Source organism: Balaenoptera borealis (assembly GCF_965194805.1).
Source record: "Balaenoptera borealis genome assembly, chromosome: 12".
In the NCBI taxonomy this organism is placed as follows: Eukaryota; Metazoa; Chordata; class Mammalia; order Artiodactyla; family Balaenopteridae; genus Balaenoptera; species Balaenoptera borealis.
The window spans coordinates 42,777,941-42,800,004 of NC_138869.1; the positions used below are offsets into that span (position 1 = coordinate 42,777,941).

Consider the following 22,064-nt stretch of genomic DNA (forward strand, 5'->3'; position numbering starts at 1 on the left):
CACAGGCTCTAGGTGCGCGGGCTCAGTAGTTGTGGCTCGTGGGCTCTAGAGCGCAGGCTCAGAGTTGTGGCGCACAGGCTTAGTGGCTCCGCGGCATGTGGGATCTTCCTGGAGCACGGCTTGAACCCGTGTCCTCTGCATTGGCAGGCAGATTCTTAACCACTGCCCCACCAAGGAAGTCCCTTTATTTTTATGGCTGCATCAGGTCTTATTGCAGCATGTGGGATCTTTTCGTTGCAGCACGCGGGCTTCTCTCCAGTTGTGGTGCATCGGCTTCTCTCTAGTTGTGGTGTGTGGGTTTTCTCTCTCTAGTTGGTGGCACGTGGGTTTCAGAGCGCCTGGGCTCTGTAGTTTGCGGCATGCAGTCTCTCTGGTTGAGGCATGCGAACTCAGTAGTTGTGGTGCGTGGGCTTAGTTCGCCCGTGGCATGTGGGACCTTAGTTCCCCAACCAGGGGTTGAACCCATGTCCCCTGCGTTGGAAGGCGTATTCTTTTTTTTTTTTTTTTTTAATTATTTATTTATTTATTTATTTATTTTTGGCTGTGTTGGGTCTTCGTTTCTGTGCGGGGGCTTTCTCCAGTTGCGGCAAGCGGGGGCCACTCTTCATCGCGGTGTGCGGGCCTCTCACTGTCGTGGCCTCTCTTGTTGCGGAGCACAGGCTCCGGGCGCGCAGGCTCAGTAGTTGTGGCTCACGGGCCCAGTCGCTCCGCAGCATGTGGGATCTTCCCAGACCAGGGCTCAAACCCGTGTCCCCTGCATCGGCAGGCAGACTCTCAACCACTGCGCCACCAGGGAAGCCCTGGAAGGCGTATTCTTTACCACTGGACCACCAAGGAAGTCCCCACAAGTTTTTCTTTATGCTAGTAGTTTCTTAAGTCTAGAAAAGACTGCAGAAGCTATTGACATCTTGAATGGCATAAACTACTTGAAATCAGGTCAGTGTATTTGCAGAGGACAGTCTGCAAAATATTTGAGAATTAATTACACTCTGGGAAATATGATTTATTGACTACATGGTATTTAGATCCGTTTGTAAAAAAAAAAAAAATAATGAGCAGTAAGGTCCTGAAGTGGCAAGAGTATAAATTTCTTTTATGGTCTGCCTCCTGAAGCATAGTAGAATCAGTTCTAAACTAATTATTTGGATATTTGGACAGGTTCATTTCTACGTATGAGAGAATGAATTTTCTGTTGGTCAGGTTCTTTTTTAGTATCTTGGTACCAGCGCTATGGACCAGAGATAATTCACATTCTCTGCCTTCAGGGACACTTTATAGAGCAGCATTTTTCATTTTGGGGCTTATGGAGAATATGCCCTTTGTCATTAGTGAAAGAGCTTGTTCTTCATTTGTTGGAAGTTTCCTTGTTGTCATCAGAAAACAGTTAGTGACCTCTTTATGTGCAAAGTGTATTAACTGGAGATCTGGGGATTTTGATGCAACTATTTCTGGCCTTTCATTTATGATGGTTTTGACTGCAAGTGACAGAACATCCTAATGCGACTGGCTTAAAGCATAAAGGGAAATTTATTTTTGTTACATAACAGGATATCCAGTACTTTAGTGACAGCATCATGGGCCCTGATGTTTTCTTCCTGTTCTGTATGCTCAGCATGTTGGCCTTGTCTTAGGCAAGTATCTTTTAGAGTCACAAGGTGGCTGCAGTAGTCTCATATATCACGTGCAGACAGAATAATATCCTGAGGAAGAGGAGCTACCCCTCTCTCATGTTAAGAGCAAGGTATCTTTTCCCAGAGAATCCCTGGCCAACTTCTCCTCATCTCATTGGGAAGAAGAGAGTCACATGCTTTTTCCTAAATAAGCTCGTAAGAACTGAGGTACTGTTCAAGATTCTCCCTGAACTAGAATGGAATTTCACATTCCCTTGAGGTTTGACTGCCTGAACAAGATTGGGACTCTATTAGGAAAGGAATAGTGGAGACAGACACCATCATCCATAGCCCTCTCAGTCCACGGTTTTTACAGCGGGCCTTGGTGGACACCAGAGTTCAGGGATGACCTCTGGTTGTTTATCAAAAAGAGTCAGAGCTTTTGCTATTTCCAGAACTTTCAAGGCTGGGCAGTAGGTGAGTCAAGCCCAAGCCCTTCACCTACGTCGGCATATCCCCCAGGGTTGGCAGTGGGCATGTCTTCATGAGGAAACTTGAAGTTTCTTACTTCAAGTGACATACAAGGCTCCACACCTTGTAGGCCAGGGCTTCACAGAAGTTGAGAGAGTTCTGGGCACTTCCACTTTTTCAGGTTCCCAGTTTATTTAAAAAGAAAGGCCAAATCAGAGCTATAGAAATGTGGTATATTTTACATGTTTACTTGTAAGAAAATATTTCAAACACAAAAACAGTACCATGACTTTATGTAGACATCAAGGGGAAACAAAATATCAAAAGTCTACATCTGACTGGAGATTGAACTTCTTCCTTTCAGTCCTGTGGGGGCTGCAGAGGATGCCACGGATCTCTCAGAGTCCAAGGAATGGCCCTAATGTCCAACTCTTCTGGGGCACTTGGCACTGTTGACCCCTCTCCTAAACCAGATACCCACTGACCCAGGCTAGAAAGTCTGGCACCTTCTTGGTATCCCATCTGTGGTCAGAGGCAATCCCAGGGTGAAGAGGAGCCAGGGCAGGAGCCGACTGACATTGCTAACTAGAGTCCACTGCCACAGTGGGCACCTCCAGGAACCCTGAGATAAGCCTTCCGCAATTGCTTTCTGCCCTAAGCACTGCCACTGTGCTTTCATATTTTATTTTCATATTGTTGTGCTTTTACTCACTGTGGTCCTCTTTCTGGAATTATTTTAATTCATTCTAACAAACCTTACTTTGAGCACTACTGTGTGCCAGGAACTGCCTTGGATCCTAGATGGAGTTAAGAGAGAATGGTTTGGTGGTGGTGACAGATGACAAAATAGATGACATTACAGTGATTTATTGCTGCCTTAGAGTTGGCACAGGGTGCCATAGGAGTCGCAGAGGTGTACATCAAACTCTTATTTCAAGAGAATGGAGTCTCAAAAAACTCCCTGAGACAGGGAGTTGCCTTATCCTGAAGGAGGACTAAAAAATGAATAGCTTTAAAGTGGTGCTGATCTGTTTGTGGGAGTGGGAATGGAGAATAGTTTATTTTTGTTGATAGCGGTGAAATAGAACATAGTTTCCTGGGCAGCTTTGGATTAAGAAAATTTTGCAGTTTTGCAACAGTGTTCTTGTATAGCTCATTTTGCCCATAATTATGAGGTTCAGAAAAAAAAATAGTTTATTATCTCTTGAAGATAAAACCATATTTCTGCTCTATATTTTCTTTTTCTTTTTCTTTTTTTATTTATTTATTTATTTATTTATTTATGGCTGTGTTGGGTCTTAGTTTCTGTGTGAGGGCCTTCTCCAGTTGCGGAGACCGGGTGCCACTCTTCATCGCGGTGCGCGGGCCTCTCACCACCGCGGCCTCTCTTGTTACGGAGCACAGGCTCCGGACGCGCAGGCTCAGTAATTGTGGCTTGCGGGCCTAGTTGCTCCGCGGCATGTGGGATCTTCCCAGACCAGGGCTCGAACCCGTGTCCCCCGCATTGGCGGGCAGATTCTCAACCACTGCGCCACCAGGGAAGCCCATTTTCTTTTTCTTTTTTAGTCTTGATCTTTCAGAAGTTGTCTTGCCTACTACATTCCTTTTTATTTTTTTTTTTTAATTTTATAGAAGTATAGTTTATTTACAATGTTGTGTTAATTTTTTCTGTACAGCCAAGTGACTCAGTTACACACACACACACACACACACACACACACACATATATATATATATATATATATATATATGTTCTTTTTCATATTCTTTTCCATTATGGTTTATCACAGGATATTGAATATAGTGCCCTGTGCTATACAGTAAGACCTTGTTTATCTGTTCTATATATAATAGTTTGCCTCTGCTAATCCCAAGCTCCCAATCCTTCCCTCCCCCACCCCCCCACCTACTACATTCCTAATTTTTAAAATATATTCAGTATTAAGTTGCCCACTATATTAACTTTCTTGAGAGAAGACTGACATTAAAAGGAGGTTATTTAAGTACAAAGAGCTTTTCTTTGTCCCTAGAGTCAAACAGAAAGGGAAGCTCTGTGGTGCTAGACATGGTCATAAATTGATGGCCATAGATTTAAAGTAGAAGAAATATGAAGCCTGAATTCCTTCAGGAAAACAAAACATTTTTTAAAAATATTTATTTATTTATTTATTTTGGCTGCACCAGGTCTTAGTTGTGGCACGTGGGATCTTCGTTGCGGCATGTTTTTTCGTTGCGGCATGCAGGATCTTTTAGTTGTGGCATGAGGGCTCTTAGTTGCGGCATGCAGACATCTTAGTTGCGGCACGTGGTCTTCTTAGTTCCGGCATGTGAACTCTTAGTTGCGGCATGCATGTGGGATCTAGTTTCCCCACCAGGGATCAAACCCAGGCCCCCTGCATTGGGAGCATGGAGTCTTACCTACTGGACCACCAGGGAAGTCCCAAAACAAAACCTTTTTATGCTTCTACAACTCAGGAAGGAATGGCTTTTCCTGTCTGGTCCTTGGCACCTTCAGCAGAAAAGTTGGGAATCTAGAATGACCTGATTTCTCAGGCAAAAACCCTTCCTTTGAGTCAGGGAGAGACCCTTACCAGTACTGAGTATTGTGAGAAATCCGAACAGAATGAAGTGGTGTTGCTTTCTGTTTTTTTCTTGAGCTCTTAACTGAATGTGAAGTAAACAGGGATAGTTGCCTTCCTGATGGCTACAACATACTGTAGCTCTAAAATCAAATCCTTTAGAGAACTTAGAAGGGATCTGAGAACTAGGAAAGGAAGAGAATATGGGCTTCTGTGCATAAAAAGACGGATGGAGGAGACCAAAATTACATCATTCAACAGAAATTGACTCAGCTACCTCTCATGCATCAGGCAGTGTTGTACATACTGGGGAACACATAGCAGGGAACAAGACAGAATCCCTGTTGTTCCTCAGGAGTGGATATTCTGTGAACTCCAGGGAAACTGTAACTTGCCTGGTGTTTTGATTCCCTCTTTTCCTCTCTTCCCTCTGTTAGGAGAGAAGAATAAGCTGAACAGACTCTGACCGTTGGTTTTCAGCTCGCCAGGACCTTCTACCTAGCTCTCCTTTCGTGGCTCATGTGCTGCATCCTCTGCTCTCAGTGTGCAACTGGCCCCCAACGCAATGTGTGTTTGTCAAACCATGGAAGTGGGGCAGTATGGCAAGAACGCAAGTCGGGCCGGAGACCGGGGAGTCCTCCTGGAGCCCTTCATCCACCAGGTGGGCGGACACAGCAGCATGATGCGCTACGACGACCACACTGTGTGCAAGCCCCTCATCTCCCGGGAGCAGCGCTTCTACGAGTCCCTCCCTCCCGAAATGAAGGAGTTCACCCCTGAGTACAAAGGTCAGTCACTGGCCAGTTTGGAGACAGCAGCAGCTATAGGCCCTCAGCTCAGTTTTCCTTGTTCTGATGGCCATGTGGTGTGATTGTAGGTCTCTGTTGTCTCAAAGCAGCAGAGTCACTTTGTTAAGCAAAATTTGAAGCTGAAAGCATCAGCAAGGTCTTTAGATCTTGAAAATTGAATTCATTGATAGGTAAACCTGAGAAGAATTCACAGCATTAAGTCCCATTGGTGAAGAGCATGCTGTTGTCAAGGAGGTTTCCCTGTTTGCTGGAATGGTCTAGGAGAGAAGGGGCAGCACTTATCTGGTCCCAGAGGAGGAAGAATTGGATGCTTTCCAGGCTAAGGCGATGAGACAGCTGGCGAGGAGGCTCTGTGGAGCTTGTGTATGTATGTGCTGGGGGATGAATTGATGGTAAGAAATCTACAGAAGGACTGGGGCCTGGAGGGTCCTAACTTTTAAAGGAAAAATAATCTGTTTTAAAACGTAAATTAACTTTATAGACTAGAACCCCGTGGATATATACCAGAATTTAAGGTACTTGATTTTCAAATCTGATTTTTGTCACTATGATTATATATTTTTATGATTGCCTCTCATGTGTAAGTTATGTTTTTTGTTCTGTTTTTTGTTTTGTTTTGGCTGTGCCACATGGCTTGCGGGATCTTAGTTCCCTGACCTGGAATTGAACCCGGGCCACTGAAGTAAAAGCACCTAGTTCTAACCACAGGACTGCCAGGGAATTCCCTGTGTTCTGTTTTTTGGTTTTGTTTTTTTTTTTAGTTTATTTATTTACTTTTGGTTGCATTGGGTCTTTGTTGCTGTGCGCGGGCTTTCTCTAGTTGCGGCGAGCAGGGGCTACTCTTCGTTGCGGTGCGTGGGCTTCTCATTGCAGTGGCTTTTCTTGTTGCGGAGCACGGGCTCTAGGTGCATGGGCTTCAGTAGTTGTGGCATGCGGGCTTCAGTAGTTGTGGCTCACGGGCTATAGAGCACAGGCTCAGTAGTTGTGGCGCACAGGCTTAGTTGCTCCGTGGCATGTGGGATCTTCCGGGACCAGGGCTCGAACCTGTGTCCTCCGCATTGGCCAAGCGGATTCTTAACCATTGTGCCACCAGGGAAGCCCCTGTGTTCTGTTTTTCAACTTTTCCAAAGCAGTATGAATTCAGTCATGTTTGTACCATCCTTTACTTGGGGGATCCTCGATTTAGAAAAACCAATCCATATTGGTATTGACTTTTGTTTCCTTAAATCTTTAATTGTGGTGAAATATACATAACATAAACATTTTAAAATATTTATTTATTTATTTTAAATAAATTTATTTATTTATTTATTTACTTTTGGCTGTGTTGGGTCTTCGTTTCTGTGTGAGAGCTTTCTCTAGTTGCGGCAAGCGGGGGCCACTCTTCATCGCGGTGCGCGGGCCTCTCACTATTGCGGCCTCTCCTGTTGCGGAGCACAGGCTCCAGACGCGCAGGCTCAGTAGTTGTGGCTCACGGGCCCAGTTGCTCCGCGGCATGTGGGATCTTCCCAGACCAGGGCTCAAACCCGTGTCCCCTGCATTGGCAGGCAGATTCTCAGCCACTGGCTGCGTTGGGTCTTCGTTGCTGTGTGCGGGTTTTCTCTAGTTGCGGTGAGCGGGGGCTACTCTTTGTTGCCTTGCGCAGGCTTCTCATTGCGGTGGCTTCTCTTGTTGCGGAGCACGGGCTTAGTTGCTCCGCAGCATGTGGAATCATCCCGGACCAGGGCTCAAACCCGTGTCCCCTGCATTGGCAGGTGGATTCTTAACCACTGCGCCACCAGGGAAGTCCACATAACATAAAATTTAACCATTTTTTTTTAAAGTGGTTGCACCTTGTCTTTTTTTTTAATTGAAGTATAATTGATTTACGATGTTTGTTCATTTCTGCTGTACAGCAAAATTTACCGTTATATAATTTAGTGGCATTAAATACATTCACAGTGCTGTATACCATTACCATTATCTATTTCCAGAACTTTTACATCATCTCAAACAAAATCTCTATACCCATTAAATAACTCCCCATTTCCCTCTCACCTGAACCCCTGGTACCCCCTAATCTACTTTCTGTCTCTACAGATTTGCCTGTTGTAGAGATTTCATAGAAGTGGAATCATGTAACGTTTCTCCTTTTGGGTCTGGCTTATTTCACTTAGCATAATGTTTTCAAGGTTCATCCACCTTGTAGCATGTGTCAGAACTTCATTTGTTTTTATGGCTGAATACTATTCCAGTCTCAATATATGCCACATTTTGTTTATCCGTTCATCTGTTGATGGACACTTGGGTTGTTTCCATCTTTTGGCTAATGTGAATAATGCTTCTGTGAGTATTTATCTGAGTCTCTACTTCCAATTCTTTTGAGTATATAGGAGTGGAATTGCTGAATCATATGGTAATTCTGTGTTTAACTTTTTTGAGGAACTGTCAAACTGTTTTCCATAGTGGCTGTACCATTTGACATTCTTACCAACAGTGTTCCTATTTCTCCACATCCTTACAAACCCTTATTTTCCATTAAAAAAAAAAAATTATAGCCACCCTAGTAGGTGTGAAGTGGTGTCTCATTGTTTTGTTTTGATATGCATTTTCTTAATGATTAATGAATGATGTTGATGTGCCATTGGCCATTTGTGTATCTTCTCTGGAGAAATGTCTATTCAAGTCCTTTGTGCAGTTTTGAATTGTATGGTTTGTTATTATTTTCAAAACAGAATCAGAATAATACTGAATTTGGAGGAATAAATATTCTAAGGCTGCAAAACGAGAGAGAAGCCAGAATCAAACACACTGCTGTCCCTAAGTGGCTAAGAAACAACAGTTATAAATGCTTTATAAATGTGGCTTTAGCCACCTACTCATCCACACTCAACACATCCATGGCCAAATCTTCTGCTATAAATATGCCAAAACCAGAAAGAGAACTGCAAGCCCTGTTAGCTCATGGAGTCCTTCTGATGCTCAGGGAAAAAAAAAACCCTTAAAATGGAGTTGAGCCCCTGGCTCCAAAGAAATGTTTTCTAAATCACAACCACCAGAATTGGGACAAGTTAGAATTTCAAGGTGCCACCCAGGGAAGGATTGTCAGTCATAGATTGGTTCAGTTTTTCCCCCAACCTGCTCTCAGACTGGGGAACAGAAGTCTTTAAAAGCCATAGCAAATCCTTAGTATCTACCTGATTTTTTTTTTCCTCAGGCTGCGTTTTCACTAGGGAAGAATAAATACACTTTCTCAAAAATACAATTAAATTAAAATTGATCCCTTCTTTTTAAGTCAAGTGAAGTCCAGTTTATTCAGAGAAAATGGAAGATATGATGGGTCCAATTCATGTATTTCAAAGACTGATACCATAGGGTTTTTACCTTTTTTGTTTTTGGCTGCACCACGTGGCATGTGGGATCTTGGTTCCCTGACCAGGGATCAAACCCGTGCCACCTGCAGTGGAAGCACAAAGTCTTAACCACAAGACCGCCGGGAAGTCATTTACTTTTTATTTTGAAATAAATTTAAAATTACAGAAAAGTTGCAAAAATAATAAGAGTTCCTCTAATGGTCCCATGATGCCGATGTACCAAGTAAAGCCCTGTAATTGTGCGGCTCACTCTCTGTGTAGATGCACGTACTGGCTCCCCAGTGTGCATGGCAGGACCATCAGCCCCGTGCTAGGTGCAGGAAGAGTCTTCAACCTATTGAGTTCCGCCACGGTACTTTATTTTTTCCACCAAGATGATATTCTAAAGTATCTGTATGAATTGAAAGCTGCAGTCGATGGTCTCTCCAAGATGATTCAGATGCCAGATGTGGATTTGGATATTACCAACATAATCCAAGCTGACGAACCCACTGCTTTAGCTACCAGTGCATTGGGCTTAAATTCGGTGTTTGGAAGAGACTACAGGGCACTGAAAGACATCTTTTTTTTTTTTTTTTTTTTAAAGATTTATTTATTGATTGATTACTATGTTGGGTCTTCGTTTCTGTGCGAGGGCTTTCTCTAGTTGCGGCAAGCGGGGACCACTCTTCATCGTGGTGTGCGGGCCTCTCACTATTGCGGCCTCTCTTGTTGCGGAGCACAGGCTCCAGACGCGCAGGCTCAGTAGCTGTGGCTCACGGGCCTAGCCGCTCCGCGGCATGTGGGATCTTCCCAGACCAGGACTCGAACCCGTGTCCCCTGCATTGGCAGACAGACTCTGAACCACTGCGCCACCAGGGAAGCCCTGAAAGACATCTTGATCAACACAAACCCAGCCTCCCCTCCCTTCCCCTCCCTTCCCCTCCCTTCCCCTCCCTTCCCCTCCCTTCCCCTCCCTTCCCCTCCCTTCCCCTCCCTTCCCCTCCCTTCCCCTCCCTTCCCCTCCCTTCCCCTCTCCCTGCTTGTATTGCACTGGCTGCTCTGTGACCACTAGAGTCCTCTCTACTGTTCACACACATTCAGCAGTCAAGAGCACGCCAGAAAACCTTCATAAGTGCTGGGTTTTACTCTTAATTTGGAAGAATGTGCTAAAGACTCAGATGAAGTTCAGTATCCAAATGATGTATCCCATTGAAGGAGAAGGGAACATGCACATTTTTTGTTTTCTGTTTGGCCAGAAGCATAATGCTGTAAGTTTAACCCTTATAGATAGCTGGGTAGATAGAACTATTTTTCAGCCAGAAGAGGGAAGCCACTGTGTTCTGCTCCATGAATTCAGCTTTTGGGAAGAGCTCCTGGCTTCTTGGGAATGAACTCACTGTGGCAGAAATTGTGCTGTGGTCTGTTCTCCAGCAGACAGGAGGCTGCAGTGTGATGGTGCCAGCCAACGTGCAGAAGTGGATGAGGGCCTGTGAAAACCTGGGCCTTTTTAACACTGCCCTTAAGTTCCTTAAGTGAATTTCAGCACCTGATTTTAAAGGGTTTAGATTTTAAGTATGATGCTGTTTCATGCCGATTGTTAGTAAAGGGACTTATACTAAAATCAGAGTCTTTACTTAGGCTGGTTGTCTAGTATCAATAAACAAAAGCATCATTAAAAAATACATAACCATAGTATAATTTATAATTACCAAAGCCAGGAAAGGAACATTGGTATAATACTATTAACTAATCCGTACATTTTATTCAAATTTTGGCTGTTTTTCCACTTATAAATTTATTTATTTATTTTTGGCTGCATTGGGTCTTCGTTGCTGCGCGCGGGCTTTCTCTAGTTGCGGCGAGTGGGGACTACTCTTCGTTGCGGTGCGCGGGCTTCTCATTGCGGTGGCTTTTCTTGTTGTGGAGCATGGGCTCTAGGTGCACAGGCTTCAGTAGTGTGGCACGCGGACTCAGTAGTTGTGGTTCGTGGGCTCTAGAGTACAGGCTCAGTAGTTGTAGTGCACGGGCTTAGTTGCTCTGCGGCATGTGCGATCTTCCCAGATCAGGACTTGAACCCGTGTCCCCTGCATTGGCAGGCGGATTCTTAACCACTGCGCCACCAGGGAAGCCCCCCCGCCTTTTTAAAAAATATTTATTTATTTATTTATGTTTGGCTGCATTGGGTCTTAGTTGCAGCATGCGAGATCTTTGTTGCGGCAGGCGGGCTTCTCTCTAGTTGTGGCGCGCGGGCTCCAGAACACGTGGGCTCTATAGTCACGGCATGTGGGCTCTCTAGTTGTAGAGAGTTGGGCTCAGTAGTTGTGGCATGTGTACTTAGTTGCCCTGCGGCATGTGGGATCTTAGTTCCCCAACCAGGGATCAAACCCGCGTCCCCTGCATTGGAAGGCGGATACTTAACCACTGGACCACCAGGGAAGTCCTGACCTTGACACTTTTGAAGAGTACTAGTAGTTATTTTATAGACTGTCCCTAAATTTGGATTTGTCTTATCTTTCCTCAGGATTAGATTGAGGTTGTATATTGGGTTGGCCAGAAAGTTCATACGGGTTTTTGTCAGATGTCACAGAAAAACCCAAACGAACTTTCTGGCCAACCTAATATTTTGGGGCGATAGAAATGATCCTGTGTCCTCTTCAGTTCATCATATCACAAGGTACATACCTTGTTACTGGTGATTTAACTTTTTTTTTTTTTTTAATTTATTTTTGGCTGTGTTGGGTCTTCGTTGCTGTGTGCGGGCTTTCTCTAGTTGCAGTGAGCGGGGGCTACTCTCTGTGGCGGTACATGGGCGTCTCATTGCGGTGACTTCTCTTGTTGCAGAGCACGGGCTCTAGGCACACAGGCTTCAGTAGTTGTGGCACACGGGCTCAGTAGTTGTGGCTCATGGGCTCTAGAGCGCAGGCTCAGTAGTTGAGGCGCATGGGCTTAGTTGCTCCACGGCATGTGGGATCTTCCCGGACCAGGGCTCAAACCCGTGTCCCCTGCATTGGCAGGCAGGTTCTTTTTTTTTTTTTTTTAGAAATTCACGTTCTTTTATTTATTTATTTATTTATTTATTTATGACTGTGTTGAGTCTTCGTTTCTGTGCGAGGGCTTTCTCTAGTTGCGGCAAGTGGGGACCACTCTTCATCGCGGTGCGCAGGCCTCTCACCGTCTCAGCCTCTCTTGTTGCGGAGCACAGGCTCCAGACGCGCAGGCTCAGTACTTGTGGCTCACGGGCCCAGTTGCTCCATGGCATGTGGGATCTTCCCAGACCAGGGCTCGAACCCGTGTCCCCTGCATTGGCAGGCAGATTCTCAACCACTGCGCCACCAGGGAAGCCCGGCAGGCAGGTTCTTAACTGCTGCGCCAGCAGGGAAGCCCCCCCATCATTTTTGACTATTGCTTTACTTTCAGTTACCGCAAGATGTTCCAGGCTCATCTTGTATTTTTCCTGTCCAGATTCAGGAGCCAAATACTTCTGCAACAAGCTCTTCTTCCTTTTAGGAATGGTATTTAGAAAAAACAAGATCTTGGTGCTAGATGTTCTGATTGCCACTGGAATATCTTTGCCTTTAGCCCCTTTCAACACACAGGTTTAGAAAATACATGTATTAATACTAACCCACAATTACACATATATTTCTTTATTGCCAGAAGTACAGGTATTTTTAAAACTCAGCTAAGGAAAAATGTCTATATTTTGGCAATAGGTTTGAAGAGGGATTTTCATTTATTTAGTATGACTAGCGGTAGTTATCAAGTGTTACTTCTTTTTTTTTTTTCAATATTTTATTCCATGCCATGCCATTCCATTCCATTCCATTGGGTCTTCGTTGCTACGTGCGGGCCTTCTCTAGTTGCGGCCAGCAGGGGCTACTCTTCATTGCAGTGCACGGGTTTCTCATTGTGGTGGCGTCTCTTGTTGCGGAGCATGAGCTCTAGGCACGCGGGCTTCAGTAGTTGTGGCACATGGGCTCTGTAGTTGTGGCTCGTGGACTCTAGAGCTCAGGCTCAGCAGCTGTGGTGCACAGGCTTAGTTGCTCTGCGGCATGTGGGATCTTCCCGGACCAGGGATCAAACCCATGTCCCCTGCATTGGACTGCTAACCACTGCGCTACCAGGGAAATTCCAAGTGTTACTTCTTAATAGTACTAAATATGAGGTTCTAGGCTTCTGTATAGTTATTCAAAACTTTGCCTCATTCATTTTTCAGTTACCAGTACTTACTGAGCATCTACTAGATGCCAGGCCCTGTGCTCATTAGTGTAAAAGACAAAAAAGGCCCATACCTTTATGGAGCTTACATGCTACTGTGAGAAACAAAGAATAAACAAATTATAGACAAAACAATTATAGATTGTGATAAGTACTTTGAATAAAATAAGTCAGGTTCTGCAATTGAAAATAATAAAGCTTCCAAAACAGAGCACTTGATATAGAATGATCAGGGAAGGAGTGTCTGGGGAGACTTAAAGGACTGAAGGATGAGGAGCAGCTGTGGGCAAAGGACAATGGAAAGAACATTCCAAGCTTCCACTCATAAACAAAAGCCCTGAGGTAAAAAACAACAGGGCTTCCCTGGTGGTGCAGTGGTTGAGAATCTGCCTGCCAATGCAGGGGACACGGGTTCGAGCCCTGGTCTGGGAAGATCCCACATGCCGCGGAGCATCTAGGCCCGTGAGCCACAACTACTGAGCCTGCGCGTCTGGAGCCTGTGCTCCGCAACAAGAGAGGCCGCGACAGTGAGAGGCCTGTGCACCGCGATGAAGAGTGGCCCCCACTTGCCGCAACTGGAGAAAGCCCTCGCACAGAAACGAAGACCCAACACAGCCAAAAATAAATAAATAAATAAATTTATAAGAAAAACAACAACAACAACTAGCTCTAAGAACTAGTCTACCTCTTTTTGCCAATTAAGAGTTAAGAAACAAAAGCAATTATACTTCAATAAAGATGTTAAAAAAAAAAAGTTAAGAAACAACCCTATTCATAAATGGTCAAAGGAGTTGAATAAACATTTCTCCAGAATAGATACACAAATGGCCAATAAGCACATGAAAAGATAATCAACATCGTTAGTCATTAGGGAAATGCAAATCTAAACCACAATAGAGACTACTCACAACCGGTGGATGGCTATTAAAAAGAAAGAAAACTAACACAACATTGTAAAGCAACTATATTCCAATAAAAATTAATTTGAATAAATAAAAATACATTAAAAGAAAGAAAAGGAAGGAAGGAAGACAGGAAGAAAGGAAGGAAGAAAGAAAGAGTGGCAAAGATATGGAGAAATAGGAACATTGCTGGTAAGAATGTCAAATGGTACAGCCACTATGGAAAAACAGTTTGACAGTTCCTCAAAAAGTTAAACACAGAATTACCATATGATTCAGCAATTCCACTCCTACGTATATACTCAAAAGAATTGGAAATAGAGACTCAAAGAGATACTTGTAATACTCACAGAAGCATTATTTACAATAGCCAAAAGGTGGCAACAACCCAAGTGTTTGATTGGGTTGAACAGACGAACGGATAAACAAAATGTGGCATATATTTACGCTGGAAGAGTATTCAGCCATAAAAACAAATGAAGTTCTGACACATGCTACAAGGTGGATGAACCTTGAAAACATTATGCTAAGTGAAATAAGCCAGACCCCAAAGGACAGACATTACATGATTCCACTTGTACGAAATATCTACAGTAGGCAAATTTGTAGAGACAGAAAATAGATTAGAGGGTACCAGGGGTTCAGTTGAGAGGGAAATGGGGAGTTATTTAATGGGTATAGAGATTTTGTTTGAGGTGATATAAAAGTTCTGGAAATAGATAACGAAAGTGGTTATACAACATTGTGAATGTACGTAATGCCACTGAATTTTACATTTAAAAATGGTTAAAGTGACAAATTTATGTTATATATGTTTTTACCACAATTTTAAAAAGTAAAAAAAATATATTAAAGAACCCCCGAAAACCTCTACCCAAATGTAATTCTCTGTGTTTAAGCCAATCTTACAAATGCCAAGAAAATTAGGGCTTATATCAAGTAAAGTAAAGGACCATTGATTTTCATTTTCCTACCTGAATTCTTTCTAGGTGTGAGTAATGAGGTAAAAAAAAAAAAAAAAAATCAGGATCAAAAAAATACATATTTTTTAAACTAGTGGTAGGTTGCATGGCTCATTTAATTACCAGATCTTACCCACTCTTGGAAGGATCTTCTTCCTGTTCTACACATAGCATAACTATTTCTCCCTTGATCAGGTATGATGCTCTGTGTCAAGGTGCTCAATGGTATGTGCCTGCAGAGAATTAAAGGTTTCTATTACAGCTTTAGATGGCCCTGCAAGACAAAAAGAAATTTTAAAGGAGAGAAGGATGCATTTGAGTATATAAAATTAAAAAGTTTTATCAAAATACACTTTTAAAGAAAATTAAGAGCTATTTACATCACATAAAACTGACTGAGGATTTGTTTCTAGAATGTGTGTGTGTGTATGCAATTCAAAATCAATAGGAAAAAAGACAATTCAGTAGGAAAATGAGCAAAAATAAAGAAAATCAATGAAAACTAAAGACCAAAGGCTAGGATAAATCTCTAGCCAGACTGATTAGGAAAAAGAAAAGACATAAATTTCCAATATCAGAAATGACAGATGTGGGACTTCCCTGGTGGTCCAGTGGTGAAGACTTCACCTTCCAATGCAGGGGATGTGGGTTCGATCCCTGGTTGGGGACCTAAGATCCCACATGCTTCACCGCCAAAAAACCAAAATATAGAAGCAATATTGTAACAAATTCAATAAAGACTTTAAAAATGGTCCACATCAAAAAAGAAATCTTAAAAAAAAAAAGACAGATGTGTCATCACTACAGTTTCTACCGATATTTAAAAAAATAAAAATATTATGAACAATTTTATGCAAGTAAATTCTACGACTTAGATGAAATAGACAATTTCTTGCAAGACACAAACTATGAAAACTCACTCAAGAAGAAATGAATAATCTGAATAGCTCTATGTAGTAAACAAATTGAAATTGGATTTTAAAGCATTCTAGCAAAGAAAACTCCAGGCCCACACAACTTCACTGGTGAAGTCTACCAAATATTTAAGAAATACTACACAAACTCTTCCAAAAAGTTGAAGCAGGACTACATCTCTACTCGTTCTATAAGGCTATTACAAGAAAATTAATGTCCTAGACGAAGCTAAATTTAAAAAATTTGAACAAGATTTTAGCAAATTGAATCCAAGAATATATTAAAAGGACAATATGTCGTGACCAAGTATGGTTTACCATAGGAGTAATGCAGGGTAGGTTTAACATTCAAAAGTTAATGTAATTGACCATATTAATAAACTAAAAAAAGAAAAATCATATGATTATCTCAGTAGATGCAGAAAAAGTACTTGACAGTATCCAACATACATTCTTTTTTTAAATTTATTTTACTGAAGTATAGTTTATTTACAATGCTATGTTAATTTCTGCTGTATAGCAAAGTGATTCAGTTATACATATATGTACATTCTTTTTCATATTCTTTTCCATTATGATTTATCACAGGATATTGAATATAGTTCCCTGTGCTATACAGTAGGACCTTGTTATTTAATCATTCTGTATATAATAGTTTGCATCTGCTAATCCCAAACTCCCAACCCATCCCTCCCCCCTCACCCCCACAAGTCTGTTCTCTCTGTGTGTGAGTCTGTTTCGTATTGTAGAAAAGTTCTTGTCATATTTTAGATTCCACATGTAAGTGATATCATATGGTATTTGTCTTTCTGACTTACGTCACTTAGTATGACAATCTCTAGGTCCATCAGTGTTACTGCAGATGGCATTATTTCATTCTTTTTTATGGCTGAGTAATAGTCCGTTGTCTATATGTACCACATCTTTATCCATTCATCTGCTGATGGACATTTAGGTTGTTTCCATGTCTTGGCTATTGTGAATAGTGCTGCTGTGAACGTAGGGGTGCATGCATCTTTTTGAATTACAGTTTTGTCCGGATGTATGCCCAGGAGTGGGATTGCTGAATCATCTGGCAACTCTAGTTTTTTGAAGAACCTCCATACTGTTCTCCATAGTGGCTGCACCAATTTACATTCCCAAAAACAATGTAGGAGGGTTCCCTTTTCTCCACACCCTGTCCAGCATTTGTTATTTGTACATTTTTTAATGATGGCCATTCTGACTGGTGTGAGGTGGTACCTTGTTGTAGTTTTGATTTGCATTTCTCTAATAATTAGCCATGTTGAGCATCTTTTCATGTACCTGTTGGCCATCTGCATCAACATCCATTCTTGATAAAACAACAAGAGTAACAAAACTCTTAGCAAAGTGGGGATGGAAAGAAAGTTCCTCAAACCGGATAGAGGGAGGGCATCTATGAAAACCTGCAGCTAGCTTCCTACTCAGTGATGAGACAATTGCTTTAACCCCTAAGATCAGGAACGAGACAAGAATGTCCATGCCCTCCATTTCTAGTTGACATATAACTTGGAGGTTCTGGCCAGTGCAGTTAGGCAAGAAAATGAAATAATAAAAGACATCCAGATTGGAAAGGAAGAAGTAAAACTGTCTTTATTTTCAGACAACGTAGAATTCTGTCTTCAGCCGAACTATCAGTCAAGTGTTGGAGTAGAATAAAGTCCTGCAAAGGACTCAGAAAATTGACCTCTTGAATACTCTTTCTTAGGAAGTTACTTGAAGATGTATTCCACTCAAATAAGGAGGAAACCAAGAAAAAGGGGAAAAGGAGAGGACGTAGAAGGAACAATTCTCACTCTGGTCAGCTGCAACAAGGAGGGGCCCAGCATGGGAGCTATGTGGTAGGCCTGGAGGACACTCTAGATCAGAGTACAAGGGGGAGCCCAGGAAACAAAGAATATTGTAGACCAGAGGGCAGTCAAGCTTGAACAGAACTGAAGCTCTGGAAAAGACAAAGAGAAGAAGTTATAAAGGCAAAAAACTGTAGGAGAGGCAGTCATCTGTGTAAGGAAGCCAGGACACAGTTGTGAAGCTCACTAAAGTGAGGTGTACATTTAAACAATGTAATGAGAAGGTAAGAAAAAAGAATCTATTTCACCTTAACGTCTTAAGGATTTTTTTTCCTAAAAGAGACCAGGGATTGGGGCAGTGCCCTCCTGGAGAAGGAAATGGGCCAAAGAGAAGGATATTCTTGGTCTGGCATACTGACATATTCCTAAATGCTTCTCACTGATTCTCACATAATGCTGATTTTGCACACCAAGAGTGTAAAACAAGAAGTGTAGCTGACAGAAGGTTGGATATGGAAGTTTGATGAAGGGCAGCCTAGACCATTTTAAGAACAAATAACAAAAAACTCCTTGATTTCTAGGTATTGTGTTTCAACTCGTTTGGTAATGATCCAGAAGAAACTATGAAAACCTGTTTGATAAAAATGGACACAACAAACTGTTTTGCATGAGTACAGCATGGAAAATAGGTGTTTCAACTTAGGAATGCTGGTGGTTTGGTGAGGCAGAAGTTCTGCCTGTTGAGCTTAGAATAGCCTGATGTTCAGTGTCAGCAGAAGACATATTTTGGAGACTGTCTTTGAGAAGTCTTGATGTCTCTCTAGGTGACATTGTCAGGCAGAAGGAAAACACATCTAGAGGAGGACATAGGAAATGACAGCATCATAGAGCAGTTAAATAAGTATAGGGTTAAATTATGTCGACTGTGGATGTCACCTAGAAAATACAGTTCTTTTGAATGGTACAGAAGGCAATAGTTGAAAGTGAGAGGGTGGGCTTCCCTGGTGGCTCAGTGGTTACGAATCCGCCTGCCAATGCAGGGGGCATGGGTTCAAGCCCTGGTCCGGGAAGATCCCACATGCCGCGGAGCAACTTAGCCTGTGCGCCACAACTACTGAGCCCGTGCTCTAGAGCCCGTGAGCCACGACTACTGAGCCCACATGCACAACTAGTGAGCCCACGCGCCTAGAGCCCGTGCTTCGCAACAAGAGAAGCCACAGTGATGAGAACCCCACGCACCCCAATGAAGAGTAGCCCCCGCTCGCCACAACTAGAGAAAGCCCGTGCGCAGCAACGAAGACCCAACACAGCCAAAAATAAATAAATAAATAAATTTATTAAAAAGGAAAAAAGGAAAGTGAGAGGGTTAGACAAGAGAATGGGAAAAAAATATAGATTTATCCAAAATCAAAGGTAAATAGTGGACTTAGAATGGGGGATTAGTGGTTAGCTATGTTTTGGAAAGATGTCTGCTAGTCATTGTTCCTCCAGTTGATTCAGGGCAGGTGATGTCAGTGTGCTGAGGGACAGCAAGTGCCAGCAGTCTGAACTGAATGGACCCAATCTCTGTAGACATTTGTTGACTGGCTGCCTTTTTTTCTCCAACAGGAGTGGTGTCAGTCTGCTTTGAGGGGGACAGTGATGGTTACATCAACTTGGTGGCCTACCCTTATGTGGAAAGTGAGACCGTGGAGCAGGATGACACACCAGAGCGGGAGCAACCTCGGCGTAAGCACTCTCGCCGTAGCCTGCACCGGTCAGGCAGTGGCAGTGACCACAGGGAGGAGAAAGCCAGCCTGTCCCTTGAAACCTCAGAGAGGTAAGGGGACGGTGAGCAGGACTGGTGGTTCATGTCTGGTCCTGATATACTCAGAATATCTCTAGAGTCCTGATACATCACGGGGAAGTAGGGCTCAAGGTTGGGGGAAGGTGGCTGATGTTCTTAGGCCACCCACATAGGTGCAGGCTGCCGCCTGTATGTCACATCACCCCAGTGATGCCTCCTTCTGAGTATAGCTGTAGCTAGTCAAGAGAGAATGAAGTTCCCTCAGCTTTTTGGAAACAAGAACACCCTGTTTCTTCCAGCTTTGTTATGTCTCGCACCGCCAAGACAGAGGTGGAAATGCATTGGTCCACGATGAGGTTCTAGCTCCTTTCTCACCTGCAGGATGTCAGAGCCCAAAGACAATGAGTGGCATCCAGACTAGTGTTCCTTAAGGGTTTGGGTGTCAGATCTCTCTGAGACTCTGATATCAGCTATTAATCCTTTCCCTGAATCTGAAGTTCAGTTTATTGTATTGGAAATTGATTTTTCTTGTAGATTAGGAAAATAGTCTACAAAGGAATTATTTTTCTTGATATATCATGCAAAAAAATGTGAACCCCAACAAGGGTGGCCATAATCAAAAGGATAGACAATAAAAGTTTTGATGAGGATATGGAGAAATTGAAACCCTCCTACATTGCTGATGGGAATGTAAAATAGTGCAGCCATTCTGGAAAAAAATTAGGCAGTTTTTCAAAAAGTTAAACCTGGCAACTGCACTCCTAGGTATATGCCCAAGAGAATTGAAGGAATATATTCACACATAAAACTTGTACACAAATGTTTATAGCAGCATTATTCCTAATAGCCGAAAACTGGAAACAACCTGAGTGTCCATTAGTTGGTGAATGGATAAATTAAATGTGGTATATCTATACAATAGAATATTACTCAGCAATAAAAAGGGATGGAGTACTGACAGATGCTACAACATGGATGAACCTTGAAAACATTTATGTTAAATGAAAGAAGCCAGTCACAGAAAACCACATATTATATGGTTCCATTTATATAAGATGTTCAGAATAGGCAAATCCATCGTTTCTCTCCAAGAGACAGAAGGCAAAGTCAGTGGATGCCAGGGACTGAGGGGGAGGGATAGATGGGAAGTGACTGCTAATGGTGACAAGGTTTGTTTCTGGGGTGATGAAAATTCCTAAAAATTAGATAGTGGTGATGTTTTATAACCTCATGAATATACTAAAAAAAACCCAAAACACTGAATTGTAAAAAAAATAAAACTAATGTAAATAAAAAATGAGCTTTTTAACCAAAGTGAAATTAAAATTGTATGATTAAATTACTTTATATATATTTAATATCACTCAAAAATAAGTTTCAGTGAGGGAATTCCCTGGCAGTCCAGTGGTTAGGACTCGGCACTTTTACTGCTGAGGGCCTGGGTTTGATCCCTCGTCCAGGAACTAAGATCCTGCAAGCCGTGCGGCATGGCCAAAAAAAAAAAATAATAATAATTCAGTGAATAGGATTCTCTGTGACTTGACCTAGAAGTTGGAATTGGTTCTTTTCTTAGATGTGGCAGCACATAGTTTGTCTCTGACATCAGATCAGATCAGTTTAGCAGCACAGGCTGCACACCCTAGCTCCTTAGTACTTATACCATTTACTCACTTTAATGGGCTCATGCATCTGGGCCCCGTGTCACCCCTCAGGAAGGTCTATGCGTGGCACATTAGACTTGATCCAGGCCTCCCCAACCCTGTGTAGTGAGACCCCAGAGGGTGACTTGTCTGAGCCCCTTAGCAATGGGTATGTTCTTCCTTCTTAGCCCCCAGGAGGCAAAGACTCCGAAGGTGGAGCTGCACAGCCACTCGGACGTCCCTTTCCAGATGCTGGATGGCAACAGCGGTCTGAGTTCTGAGAAGATCAGCCACAACCCTTGGAGCCTGCGCTGTCACAAACAGCAGCTGAGCCGCATGCGCTCCGAGTCCAAGGACCGAAAGCTCTACAGTATCCTTGTTACTGCTTCCCCAGCAGTGCCTGCTACTGGGACCATGACTCCTGTGTCAGGGCACCTACCAGTACCATGGCCAGTGCCCTCTCTGTTCAGGGGCTCATCTTTTGTTCTCATCTCCCTTTTCCATAGGCTCTTCTTCCTCTTTGTCCTTCTTATTTTCATCAACATGTTTTTTTCCTGCGTTTTGGGGCTGGTAAGACTGAAGCTTAAACTTGGCAGTCTAGAAGAGTGCTGTCCAATAGAACTGTCTGTGACAATGGAAGTATTCTGAATCTGTGCTGAAATTTGTGGTAGCCACTAGCCACACTGTAACCGAAATATGGCTGCTGTGACTGAGTTACTGAATTTTTGTTATTTAATTAATTAAAATCTAAATTTAAATCACCAGGCATGGATAGTGGCTACCATATTTATCAGTGCATGTCTAGAATTGGGGGGAGGGGTGTGTGCGCGCATGCGCATATGTACATGTGTACACGTGTGTATTTCTCCCCTCCCAAAAGATAATAATTAAAAAGTAATATGTTTGATTTTAGTATGTTTTTTCTAAAGATAAACACTATACCTGTGCAATATAAAACAGTTTTTTAAGATACCAGAGGTAAAAAAGTATTATGAAATGGGAATTCTTAAAATCATTTAGTGTTTTC

At 42.7% G+C, this 22,064-nt stretch overlaps 1 protein-coding gene and 1 pseudogene across 6 annotated transcripts in view; both read left to right on the forward strand.

The window, feature by feature from the left end:
• Window positions 1–13,809, forward strand: part of LOC309607348 (aminoacyl tRNA synthase complex-interacting multifunctional protein 2 pseudogene) — a 63,577-nt pseudogene extending 49,768 nt beyond the window's left edge. Inside the window, exons 2-3 of the transcript XR_014249661.1 lie at window positions 6,390–9,387; window positions 9,577–13,809. The product of XR_014249661.1 is annotated as an aminoacyl tRNA synthase complex-interacting multifunctional protein 2 pseudogene (transcript). The remainder of the gene's footprint in view (window positions 1–6,389; window positions 9,388–9,576) is intronic.
• IP6K1 (inositol hexakisphosphate kinase 1) overlaps window positions 1–22,064 on the forward strand; it is an 83,559-nt gene that overhangs the window by 55,875 nt on the left and 5,620 nt on the right. For 2 of the 5 annotated variants that reach the window (XM_082348032.1, XM_082348031.1), the window contains exons 2-4: window positions 5,098–5,448; window positions 19,220–19,430; window positions 21,226–21,407. In XM_082348032.1, coding sequence (XP_082204158.1) covers window positions 5,226–5,448; window positions 19,220–19,430; window positions 21,226–21,407 — 616 coding nt within the window. In that variant the 5' untranslated portion in view covers window positions 5,098–5,225. Of the gene's footprint in view, window positions 1–5,097; window positions 5,449–5,695; window positions 5,862–19,219; window positions 19,431–21,225; window positions 21,408–22,064 lie in introns of those variants that run through there. The other 3 variants (XM_082348034.1, XM_082348033.1, XM_082348035.1) reach the window with 3 other exon arrangements.